The sequence below is a fragment of the Eublepharis macularius genome, chromosome 11, assembly GCF_028583425.1.
Source record: "Eublepharis macularius isolate TG4126 chromosome 11, MPM_Emac_v1.0, whole genome shotgun sequence".
NCBI lineage: Eukaryota > Metazoa > Chordata > Lepidosauria > Squamata > Eublepharidae > Eublepharis > Eublepharis macularius.
In genome coordinates this window covers 70897031-70910395 of record NC_072800.1, presented here as the reverse complement: position 1 = coordinate 70910395, position 13365 = coordinate 70897031, and the positions used below count along the sequence as shown (strand labels likewise).

The 13365-nt window shown below is 39.7% G+C and overlaps 1 protein-coding gene across 3 annotated transcripts in view; it reads right to left on the bottom strand.

The window, feature by feature from the left end:
- Positions 1-13365, bottom strand: part of ACBD5 (acyl-CoA binding domain containing 5) — a 32522-nt gene that overhangs the window by 3733 nt on the left and 15424 nt on the right. For 2 of the 3 annotated variants that reach the window (XM_054991020.1, XM_054991019.1), the window contains exons 7-11: positions 4138-4353; positions 1904-2010; positions 1497-1758; positions 1145-1344; positions 277-327 (exon numbers count right to left, since the gene is read on the bottom strand). In XM_054991020.1, the coding sequence (XP_054846995.1) occupies positions 277-327; positions 1145-1344; positions 1497-1758; positions 1904-2010; positions 4138-4353 (836 nt within the window). The remainder of the gene's footprint in view (positions 1-276; positions 328-1144; positions 1345-1496; positions 1759-1903; positions 2011-4137; positions 4354-13365) is intronic. The other variant, XM_054991021.1, reaches the window with a different exon arrangement.

The window sequence follows — 13365 nt, the reverse complement described above, 5'->3', positions numbered from 1 at the left end:
ACCTTGTCTGCGGCTAGCCTGCTTTTGTGATTAGCATATGAGCCACCCACATCATCTTCCTTTTCATTGCTATATCGAATAGTGAAGGGTAAATGGTTCCTCTTGGCAAGAAAAGATAGTTTATATGTAATTTAAAATGCTGCCCTCTCGATTCGTTTTCTTAGTTACTGTGTCACAAAAATCTCCTTTCTATTCTTTAACAATGCAAGGAAAGCCACCAATAACAGTGCACCATAAAAATCTAAACTGTGGACATAAAAGTAGATAAAATCCTACCTTAACAGGTGAAGCAGACTGCTTGTTTGAATGCAGAGTTTCATTTCTCGTCTGCAAATGCAAATGAGATTTAATATTTCACGTGTAACTTTTTTGTTTTATATTCTGGGATGCTCCCTATTTAAACACAATGCATAAAGATTTAGGTTGGGACTATGAACTCTTAACTCATCTTCTATATCTTCGTTCTCTTGCTTTTTCTCCTTTCATCTCTTCAGACAACAGGTTAATACTATTTCTCAGAAATTATCTTCTATATCCCTGTTCCTAACCATTTCAAAACTTCTAACCACCCGCTCCCCGCCTCCTTCTGACCAAACAGATACTTGTGGAATTGTCTCAAAACTTCTTTTCTTACACTCGGCCTGCAATCTTACCCCTGCTTAATGGTTGCATATGTACATAGGCTATATGGTTCTTTCCAGGGCTTTTTTTCAGGGGGAACGGAGTTCCGGAACCTCTTGAAAATGGTCACATGGCTGGTGGCCCTGCCCCCTGCTCTCCAGACAGAGGGGAGTTTAGGTGTGGAGGGCAATCTCAACTCCCCTCTGTCTGGAGAGCAGGGGGCAGGGCCACCAGCCATGTGACCATTTTCTCTGAGGGCAACCCAATCAGTTCCACCACCTCTTTTCCCAGAAAAAAAGCCCTGGTTCTTTCTCTTTCTAAAAAAATGTAATGCTATTAAGTGCCTTCTTGGTTCCATGCTTTGAGTAAGTCAGTTTGGAATCTGAGCAATGTCCTTACATTTCAAAAACGTGTTTGTATCAATATGAAAGGCCCTCTCTCAAAACCTGCAGTGAACCTTCTCCATTCTAGCCAGTAAAAAAAAAAAGATATATACTTACCTTGGTATTAAAGTATGGTTTACCTGTGAAGCAGTCAGTGTCTCCAACGTATTTAGTCTCTGAAAGACATTTTGCATGTCTTCTTGTAACCGTATGAGCACTACTGCAATCTGTTCACTGAGGCTGCTCCTCGGCCCTCTGTCTGAACCCCATCGTTCCCCGTCTCCTCCACTGCCCATATGCCCACCTTGGGAGCCATCACCCACAGGGTGCATTCTGTGCCCTGGTTCAAGGAGAGAAAAGGGAACACCTTTAAAAATAAACCATTTTTTAAAAATTCATACTATGAAGAGACCTAGAATCCTAGTCGGGCGACAAACCGTAAGAAGGGCATGAGACTGGCTTTATCAACACAGGAAGATATTCTTCCAGTACCTCTCCCTCTTCTGATTCCGTAGAAATCGACGTTTTCAGCCCCTTTCTTCTCTTTGTGAGGGCCTCCATCACTTGCTTTGCCGTCTTCACCTCCACACTTGACTTCACCTTTTCCTTCAACTGCAGCCCCCTTCATACCTTCTGACTTGCAGTTTCCAGGTTCAAGAAAACCAGCCGTTTCTAGCAGACTCCCACGATCAACTTCTGAGAAATGGAAGTGATGCTCTGAAGGTTCTTTGTTTGGTGTGCGGATTTCCAAGAGCTACAATTCAACAAAAATGCTGATTACATAGAAAAGACATGGACACTGCCCCTCCACTGTGATATTCCATGTATGGCCTGTAACAAGAAATCAGAGGTCTTTTCCCCCTGATGCAGTGCAAGAATCTGCCAAAATTTTTTTTTACCTCTTCTTGTCCAAATTGCTCCATAGAATCACAGTAAACTTCGCTATCTGAATCACTTGTCAGGTGCTGAATTCCAGAGACCTCTTCAGCGGTATCCTCAGTGACACCTGGATGAAATAAGTGTATGTTCAAATGCTTAACTAAATGCAAGTAGACCAACTATGGCATAGAAAAATCACAGTCATATTTCATCACAGGTTAAGGGCTGAGAATGTTAACAGGTTCCAAATATGAAATAACTATAATAGTGTTTTTTAAAAGAATAAAGCTTATTTAAGTGGTTTATAAGGGGAGAAAAATTAATTCATGGTTTCCACTGGTTAGACACTTTTGATGGCTCAGTATTGTTACATATTCATTTTGAAATTAAATTTATCTTAATAGCTTTGAACAAAAAAGTTAATGTACAAAATGACAGTGGGTCCTTTTGCTAAGTGATAAGTCTTCCTTCGGTAAAAGAAGTCTTCCTCTGTTAATATAGTAAAGAGTCCAGTAGCACCTTTAAGACTAACCAACTTTATTGTAGCATAAGCTTTTGAGAGCCACAGCTCTCTTCATCAGATGCATATGACGAAGAGAGCTGTGGTTCTTGAAAGCATATGCTACAATAAAGTCAGTTAGTCTTAAAGGTGCTTCTGGACTCTACTATTTTGCTACTACAGACTAACAGGGCTAACTCCTCTGGATCTTCCTCTATTAAAGGAAGACTCCTCACTTGGGCTGATTCCGCACACGTTGGATAATGTACTTTCAATGCACTTTAACAATCGTTTGAGGTGGATTTTTTGTTCCGCACGCAAAAAAATCCCTTCCAAATGATCTATAAAGAGGATTGGAAGTGCATTATCCAACGTGTGCGGAATCACTCTTAGTGCAGGAGAGTCATTGGATCAAACCCAGTACATGGTGCAGAATCAAAACTGGAGTGATTACTGTCAATATATTCCATCATTTTCTATCATCCTAAATGTATCTGGCCTATTCCACCTCATCCGTCCATCTTATCCTGAAACCTGCCTCTGTGTGACCTCAAGTCATCCAATCACTATAGAGGTCCTAACTCAGCATAATAACAACAACAACATTTGATTTATATACCGCCCTTCAAGACAACTTAATGCCCACTCAGAGTGGTTTACAAAATATGGCATTATTATCCCCACAACAAAACACCCTGTGAGGTGGGTGGGGCTGAGAGAGCTCCAGAGAGCTGTGACTAGCCCAAGGTCACCCAGCTGGCTTCAAGTGGAGGAGTGGGGAATCAAACCCAGCTCTCCAGATTAGAGTCCCGCGCTCTTAACCACTACACCAAACTGGCTCTCATAGCCTTAGTTCATTACAGAAATAATTTAATGTATGCTGTGGGCATTATACATGGAAGTGCAAGTACCCTACTGACATGATCGCCCCCTTCTTTTTGAGGAGGAAGTACTGGGTGCTATGTGGAGCACCCTTCTCATTTTCCCACCTTTTGAAGGCCCAATGAGAATATGAGCCACAGTGCAAGATACCAGATTTGTGAAGCTGCACGTGCACACATACACACACACAGAGACACAAATTAGTACACATCCAGCGAATTAAAAAGGAGTCTTAAATTCCGCTACTAAGAAAGCAGTTCCAGGTAGCCATACTGGTCCAAAGAAAAATCCACGTTATACCTTTTATTAGGACTAACCAGAGTAATGGCATGAAAGCTTCTGCATTCTCCAGAACTCTTCAAACACACAAAGGGGGAGGGGGGGATGATGTTTCAGGACATGATCTTTAGACCTCTGCCCTACAGAATGAATGGGAGCTGAGCCAAACTGGAAACAGGCTGCCCGTTTGGTCTTCCGGGAAGAAGATAGTGAGATGATGGCAGCCTCCTTTTGCAAATATAAAGGGCGAGGTTAATCAAATGTGTCTCTAACTACAAATGGCGCACACAGATTCCTGAAAAGGTTAAGACAGTGGGTTGGATACAGTACAACATCTCTGCAAGCAGGAGGACTTCTACCCACAGAATCCCCTTTTGTACCCAACCTCCTGCTGCAGCCTGAAATGCAGGGAAATCCTGTAGCTGGGGATCCCTTCTTTCGTAGAAGCAGGATTTTGGGTGGCATTTCTGGTTGCCACAGATTGGGGGAGCCGTGAAACTTGTGCCCTACAAGTGTTAGTTTTTGTGCCACATGGAAACATTGTGTTGGATCCAACCCACAATCACAAACTTTTAGACAAGTTTAGAATTGTACCTTGGTGATAAGAGCCAAAAAGAGGTCTGATAGGTAGTTCGAGGCATTTGTCTTTCTTCTTAATTTCTTCATCCTCATTTATACCGTTTAGGGCAGATTTGGTCTGTATGCCATTGGCCAAGTCAGAATTAGGGATGTCATCATCATAACCGCCATTGGTAACACCGCTGTCCAATTCCTTAACTACAGCGGATTCCTCTTCCATAGTTTTACTTTCTATAAGATAAGGGAACGTATGTTCAAACATAACCCACGACAAGATATACTAGTTCATGTAACTTATAAATTGTTTATTGCTTTTCCGGCCGAAGCCATAAGCCATACAAACACCAACAAAATATGAACTGTACACTTGAACAGACCCAATTCACACAGACATAACTCGTCATTATCACTTTAAACTATCTAAGCTCATGAAGATTTTGTTTCTTTATCACCGTGGCTAAAAAAGAAGCCACTATAGCAGAGGTTTGATTGTCAGGAAAGTTATCAGACAGTAGCACTGAGATTGCCCAAGGAAGGAAGGGAAGCTTTTCTTTTAACATAATAGGAATAATAAATCTCTCTCTTTCCTTACTCCACTTAGGGCAAAAAACTATTATATGATCCAAGGTCTCTAACTTTCCTTGTCCACAGTCACAAACTCGTTCAGAATAAGGGAGTCCAGAGAAACGACCAGAAAGCACTTTAGAGGGGAAGGAGTTAAGTCTAGCCAATGTGAAGGCTCTGCGTTGAGCTGGAATCTTTAAAGAATAGCAATAAGATGGAATAGCCTCTGGGGGTGAAAGTCCCAGGGATAAGCCCGAACATGTACGCCTGGCTCTCTGGAGAGTACTGCTGTAATCGAGATCCTTTAGTTTTAATTTTATAACTCTTAGGGCCTCATTTGACTGTAAAGATGTTATATCAATATCCAGAATTTTTAGTTTCTGGTTAATTAAATTAGTTCGGCTACTCTTATAGGTATCCTGCGGGATCAAGTGTGCAAAACCTACTTTCCCTGAATTGTCCTTGTAAATTTCCTTGTTCAAGAACAACTTAAAGCCTGTAATCCATGCTCTCTTCTCAATTGAGGGTTGGGCGAATTCGACTCTAAGTGCAGTACCTGCTACGCATCTCGGGACTGCCGCTATCTCCCTCAAAAATGTGTGTAGAGGGGTGTCAAGGTTGTCGGATACACCTTCAATCCACACTCCACACCCATAAAGTATCTGTGGGATAACCTTAGCATTAAAAATCCTAATGGCTGCTGGTATATGTTTTGCTCCTTTGGAGTAAAAGAATTTTTTAATTGCCATTGATGAGATGTTTGCAGCCTTCAGAGCAGCCTGAATATGTGGTTTCCATGATAGATTGTAGTTAAAAGTGATACCAAGATAACTAAAGGAGGGGACTCTCTCCAAAGCCCCTCCCAGTACTCTTATCGATTTGGGGCCGTTATGGAAGGACCTGGAAAATCTCAGGACTTTTGATTTAGCATAATTAACTTTAAGTTCCTCATTATTACAATATGTAATAAATGCGTTAATTAGTGATTTTAAACCTAGTTCTGTTTTGGAGATAAGGAGAGCATCGTCTGCGTATAAAAGAATCGAAATTGGAGTATTTGCTAGATAAGGGGGGTGTCTGGTGATTTCACAAATGGAATCATGTCATTAATGAATAGATTAAATAAGGAGACTTCCGGTTTGGGATTCATGGAGGTCTAACGCAGCTCCAATTGCGGAGCTGACCGGATTGCCGTTTTAACCGGCCGGAGGGGTGAAAATAACCCGCGGCCGACTGCTCTCAGGCGGGGAGCAGGCAAAGAACGCTCAAGACCCTAGGGTGAGCTAGATCTCGGACGAGGGGGGGCTCTACACAAGGAGTCTCCCCCCCGATCCTTGAGGTCCCACCTTGCGACGGGTCGGCTATAATCTCTGCGGCAATTTTGGGGCCAATTCGGCTGGCATAAGACCTACATACCCAAGCTTCGATCGGGGAGGGAAGTCGAGAGGAGAATTTAAGATCGAAACAGCGAATACAACCCGAGAAAGCTGGAGAGAAGGTAAAGATCGCTATCTCTTGAAACGGGACAGAATGACAAAAACAGAGAGGAAAGAAAGTAGACTTTTAAACTGCAACAGACTAGCGAAAAGGAGGTGAAGACTCGGCAGGAGTTGTATTTTAAAAGAGACTAAGTTTAAAGAAGTTATTACAAAATTCGGACTATTGTTTTGAATACCTGTGGTTTTGGAGCTGTGGGAAAAAGACACCATCGCGAGACCTGCTGTGGGAAGACGGGAGACAGGAAGTGCGTAACAACAATAGAGTGGCTGGAGGGAAGCGGCCCTTGCCAAAGGACAGGAAATGGGGAATCGCCATCTTTGAAAGTGGAAGGGTCGTGGCTTCAGCGGAAGAGGAAGTAGGCCATCTTGGATTATAATAACATAGAGAAACCATAGAGAAAAGACGCTCGACATTTTGGATATAAAAAATTAATTTTGGCAAAGATTGGGACATTTAAAAAAAAGGAAAACGTTTAATTATACGCCACGGAGCTGAGGAAGAGAGCAGATTCGTGGGAGCGAGCTAAAGCAAGCCCCACGATGTCGAAAAAAGAGTGGCAATCGGCAATAGAAAATTTGGACAAAAAACTTATAGACATGATGAAAGAACTTAAGGACACGAAATTGGAGCTTATTAAAGAGGTCAAGGAAGTTACACAGACAGTAAAGTCGGAGCTGTCAGAAGTGAAAAAAGGTGTGGAAACGATTAGCAGTGAATTACAAGGAACGCAGCAGAGAGTTAAAACAGTAGAAGACGCGATGGAGAATTTAATAGACACGCAACAAACAGAGATGAGGCTGGTGAAGGGGAGGATGTCAGTTGCAGAAACTAAACACATGGAGAAGCAGCTTCGTTTTCGCGGTCTGCCAGAAGTGGAAGGGAAGTCAGCGCAAGAACAGATGACTGAGGTGCTGGCTGATTACCTGGGGAAGGAGGAGGAGGAAATTGTGGCTATCCTAGATGTGGCGTATCGTGTGAACTCGAGAATTGCAACCCAGAGGAAACTACCAAGGGATGTGATTGTGCAGTTTACAACTAGAAATATGAAAGAGAGGATTGTGACTAAACAATTTCAAGATCCATTGGAGATTGATGGCAAGACGATTATTATAATGAAGGAACTGCCCAGATCAGTGTTATTGGACAGGAAAAAATATAGAGTGCTAATTCAGACTTTGAAGGACATGAATATCAGATACAGATGGGAGTTACCGGAAGGAGTGTCCTTTGAGTTTGGAGGGGCAAAAAAACGCATCAGATCTGAGCGGGAGATGGAGAGATTTATCAAGGACAATGAAAAAGACTTACCAACAAAACCATGAATATGGAGTGTAAAGTATTATCTTGGAATGTAAATGGACTAAACTCACCGAATAAGAGAAAAAATATTTTTCATTGGCTACTAAAACAAAAATGTGATATTGTTTGTTTGCAGGAGACCCACATTAGAAAACAGGATGTAAAATATTTAAAATCTGGAAAATTGGGCAAAGAATTTGTAGCGGCTTCCAACAAGAAAAAAAGAGGAGTGGTGTTGTATATAAAAGAGGAGCTGCAGCCAAAATTTATTATGAGAGATGTGGAAGCTAGATTTGTAGCAGTGGAATGTAATTGGAACTTAAAGAGAGTGTTGGTAGTCGGACTTTATGCACCTAACGGTGCAAAGGAAAGCTTCTTTGAGGACTTAAGGAAGCACCTAGACGATCTTGTATATGACCAGATAATTCTTGCTGGAGATTTCAATGGAGTGACAGATTTGGAATTAGACAAAAAGACTACAAAAGCACAAAAGAAAAGAGGACTATTGCCAAAGCTTTTTTTTGAGTTGATTCAACAAGAGACTCTCGAAGACGTATGGAGGAGAGAATATCCTAAAACCAAACAGTTTACTTTTTATTCTGCAAGGCATCTTACATTATCAAGAATTGATATGATCTGGGCCTCAAAGGACTTAGCGTTATGGACTAAGGAGGTAGAAATAATGCCGATGGTAGGCTCAGATCACAACCCAATTATGTGGAAATTTGGAAAAAGGAGAAAAAGGAAAGCCTGGAGAATAAATGAGGACCTGTTACAGGAAAGTGAGAATATGGAAACACTGAGAAGAGAGACTAAGTTTTTTATACAATACAACGTGAATAAAGAAGTACCAACCAGTAAAGTTTGGGACGCGTACAAGGCGGTTGTAAGGGGCATACTAATGGACTTAAATGGTAGAGCAAGGAAAAAGAAAGAGGAGAAAAGACAAGAGATTGAGGAGAAAATAAAGGCCAAAGAAGTACAGTTAAAAAAGAGACCAGGGAAAAAGAAAATACATCAGGAAATCAAAATTCTTCAAGAACAGTTAACAGCAATGAGTAACAAAGAATTGGAGTGGAACCTTAAAAGACTGAATCAAAAAGCTTTTGAGGGTGCTAATAAACCTGGGAAATATTTGGCATGGCAATTAAAGAAGAAAAGGGAAAAGAAAATAATAAATAAAATTTGTGAAGAAAACAAAACGTATTTGGAGCAGACTACCATTAGTAGAGCCTTTTATAAATTTTACGCTAAGCTGTATAATAAAAAAGAAGTAAACAAAGAATCAATAGCATCATATTTGGAGAAAACCAAACTTCCAGAGATCTCGGAAGCTTGGAGAAATAAGCTGAACAGTGAAGTAACTGATGAGGAAATAAATATGGCAATACAATCCGCAAATCTAGGAAAGGCGCCAGGGCCAGATGGACTTACGGCTAAATTTTATAAGACAATGGCCAATGAACTGGCACCATTCCTAAAAGAGGTGATGAACGGAGTTTTTAGGGATCAAAGAATTCCAGACACTTGGAGCGAAGCGAATATATCATTGATCCCAAAAGAGGGCCAAGATCTGACTAGCGTGAAAAATTATAGGCCTATATCACTACTCAATAATGACTATAAAATTTTCGCGAAGATATTGGCGGAGAGATTGAAGGGGTGGCTCTCGGAAGTCATAGAGGAGGAACAAGCAGGCTTTTTGCCAGACAGACAAATAAGTGACAACTTAAGGACAGTGATCAATGCTATTGAATACTACGACAAGCGTTGTGACAAAGAGGTTGGTTTCTTCTTTGTAGACGCTGAAAAAGCGTTTGACAATTTAAACTGGGACTTTATGTTTGCCACTATGGAAAAGCTACAACTGGGAGAAAGATTCGTCAGAGCAATCAAGGAAATCTATAGAGACCAGACTGCAGCAATTGTAGTGAATGATGAATTGACCAAAAAATTGACGATTAGTAAAGGAACAAGACAAGGTTGCCCGTTATCTCCATTGTTGTTCATTTTAGTATTGGAGATTCTGATGATACAAATTCGACAAGATGAGGAAATACGAGGAATAAAAATAAAGGACTATTCATATAAGGTCAGAGCATTTGCAGACGACATAATGTTAATTGTAGAAGACCCACTGGAGAACATGCCAAAAGTGATAGACAAGATCAAGGAGTTTGGAGATTTGGCAGGTTTCTTCATTAACAAAAAGAAGTCAAAGATATTATGCAAAAACATGACTAAGCAGAAACAACAATTGTTAATGGAAACAACGGATTGTGAAGTAACTAGTAAGGTGAAATACTTGGGAGTTGAGCTGACTGCAAAAAATATAGATTTGTTCAAGAATAATTATGAAAAATTATGGACTCAGATAGAGAGAGACTTGATCAAATGGAATAGATTGAACCTGTCATGGTTGGGCAGGATTGCAGCAGTTAAGATGAATGTGTTACCAAGAGTAATGTTTTTGTTACAGACAATACCAATCATCAGAGACTCTAAACAATTTGAAAAATGGCAGAGGAAAATATCAGATTTTGTTTGGGCAGGCAAGAAGCCTCGAGTGAAAGTAAAAGTTTTACAAGATGCAAAGGAGAGAGGCGGAATGCAACTGCCCAATCTGAGACTCTACCATGATGCAATCTGCCTAGTTTGGCTAAAAGAGTGGATGACATTAAAGAATAAGAAACTATTAGCCCTAGAGGGATATAAAAAATTTTTTGGATGGCACGCATACCTATGGCATGACAAAGTAAAGGTCAACTCGATGTTCCTGCATCATTTTGTAAGGAGAAGTCTATTTACAATCTGGAAGAAGTATAGAACTTACCTACAAGAAGGAACCCCCTTGTGGGTGGTTCCATATGAGGTGATAGATCCGAGAGCTGCGGATAATGAACAACAATGTTTAACGTACAAAGAAATAACTAAGATTGAAGTATCTAAACTTAGAATAAAGACGCAAGAGGAACTATCACCTAATTATGATTGGTTTCAGTATAGACAGATTAGAGACTTATACAACTCAGACTTTGCAAAAGGGGGCATACGAACAGAGAACTCGGAACTAGAGCAGACCCTTCTTAAAGAAGACAAGAAAAGAATATCCAAGGTATACCAAGTATTGCTGAAATGGTATACTGAGGATGAGATAGTTAAAACACAGATGGTGAAATGGGCTATAAATTTCAATAAAGAAATAACAATGGAGGCATGGGAATACTTGTGGAAAACTACAATGAAGACAACGACATGTATCAATATTAAAGAGAACATTTTCAAAATGATCTATCGTTGGTACATGACACCAAAGAAGATTGCGCTAGGGAATTTGAATACTTCTAATAAATGCTGGAAATGTAAGAAACATGAGGGCTCCCTCTATCATATGTGGTGGTCGTGTGAGGTAGCTAGGCAGTTCTGGGGGGAAATAATAAGAGAAATGAGTGAAATTTTACAGTTTCAAATAAATAAGAACCCAGAACTCCTGCTGCTAAACTTGGGAATGGAGGGAATTCCAGCCCATCATAGGACGTTGATTTTTTATATGACTGCAGCAGCTAGACTTTTGTATGCACAGAAATGGAAAGTACAAGAAGTACCAACTATTGAAGATTGGATCTACAAATTGCTGTATATGGCTGAAATGGACAAGATGACAAGAAAACTGAGAGATCTGGACTCAGGGCAGTTCAACACAGACTGGGAGAAGCTGAAACAATACCTGGAGAAGAAATGGGAGGTGGGAGGAAAACTGTGGCAGTTTGAGAACTACTGAAATATAATAAAAGTATAAAAGAGAGGGGTGACTTTACCGGGGGAGGAAGAGAAATGTGAATTTATAAGCAGTTAGATTAATTGATTGAGATATATATAGATATGTATAGGTCAACTGATAGAGAATAATTAATGATAAGGTTTAAACATGAGGATTGACTAACTAACAATATTTTCTTTCTTTGACAAGATTTATATGCACCAAACAGAATGTATAGAAGAGTTAAATTGATTGAGTATCTGAGGAGTTATATAGAATTACCATAAAAAGTTGAAATGAGTAATATATAGAGAATAAATCAAATTGTTTGATTTAAATGTGGGAAATTTTTATGGTTTATATATTTTTATAGGTTTATATAGAATTATTCAAAACTGGAAAATGGGATAAATTGTTTATCTAAAGACGTATAGTTTGGGTGTATAATAATTAAAGGAGTTAATGATGCACTGCTTAATATAATGGAGAATGTATATCTGTTTTAGACAGAGGAATTTAATAGAAGTAAGGGAAAAGGGACAGAGGGTGGGAAAGCTGTTGGAAGTCAACAAAAGGGGGGGAAAGGGAGGGGGTTAGAAACGAAAAATTAGGGGAAAATTGATTGTAATGTAAAAATAAAAATGTTCTAACCCAATAAAAAATTTTTCAAAAAAAAAATGAATAGATTAAATAAGGATGGAGCCAGCAAACAACCTTGTTTCACACCTTTATCGGTTTGAAAACTTGGAGTTAATTGACCCTGCCGGTTGTACCTAATTTGGGCGGAAGTGTCAGTATATAAGTTCGTTATTAAATATAAAAGTCTTTTATCTATTGTAGATTCTGACAATTTACGCCACAATCTACAACGATTAATAGAGTCAAATGCGGTCTTCAAATCCATGAAGGCCGCATAGAGTTTACCGCCGGGGGGTGCCAAATATTTGCTTGCTAGATGGTGTAAAACCAAACAATGAGCCATAGTCGAGGCCCCTGTACGGAAGCCTGTTTGTTCAGGGTAGAGTACTGCTTCTTGATCCATCCAATCCGTTAACCTATCAAGAAGTTGTGCCGCAAAGATTTTCCCTGGAATAGAAAGTAGGCTTATAGGACGATAGTTATGAGGGTCGGACCTATTACCTTTCTTATAAATTGGGATTATAATTGAACGCTTCCAGTCAGATGGCATGGAACCTGAACTATTTATTGATGAAAATATGGGAGCTAAACAAGCCCCCCACCAGTCAGGGTTCATTAGGAACAATTCAGGAGGGATAAAATCTGGTCTGGGTGCTTTGCCCCGTTTCTCATGTAACTTTGTTTTGATTCGCTGGCAGAGATACATTTAAAATAGTATTCCCAGGCACACATTAAGTAGACTTCACTGTGGGTTCTTACTTGGATTAATGATCAAGAGGCTAAGTTTGCTTCTAAGACCACTGGGTTTTCCTTTTGTACAGGTAAACAGACTTCTAAATCCACCAGAAAAAGGGCATCAGCAGAATAAATTAATTAACAATAAAACCTGTATTACTTTTTCAGAGTTTACATTAATTAAAAAGGATGGAAGGAAGCTGCACTGCTGCCATGTAACCTTAAACTAATCCATGGAGCCAGTTTCTACGTCTACATACTCAGAAATGTCCCACTGAATGCAGTGGAACTTATTATAAAGTAAGTCCATGCAAGGCTAAATTCTTAATCATGCCACTTACGTGAATATTTAATTATTTAACTTTGAAAAAAGAAAAGAGATAGGATTTTAAATTCAGGATCTACAATTAAATGCTACTCCTTTTTTTCTTGCCACTATTATATATCCTTCCATTAAAAAATAATAGACTGTTAAAATATGGCATTCAGCCCTAGTTGTGCATGTTTATTCAGAAGTGAGTTTCACTGGGTTGAATAGGAATTTACTACCAGGCAAGTGAATGCTGAAGTACATCCTTAAGTGTGGATTCTTAAACTGGTTCCAGGGACCAAGCCTTATGACATTTAAAGTTTCCGTATAGGACTATATGAGAAAAATTAGTAAGATTTGGAACCATGATTTCACTTATCATCCAGACTAAAAAGTGGCAACATACAGTAATATTGTTATACATTGTACTTGGCAC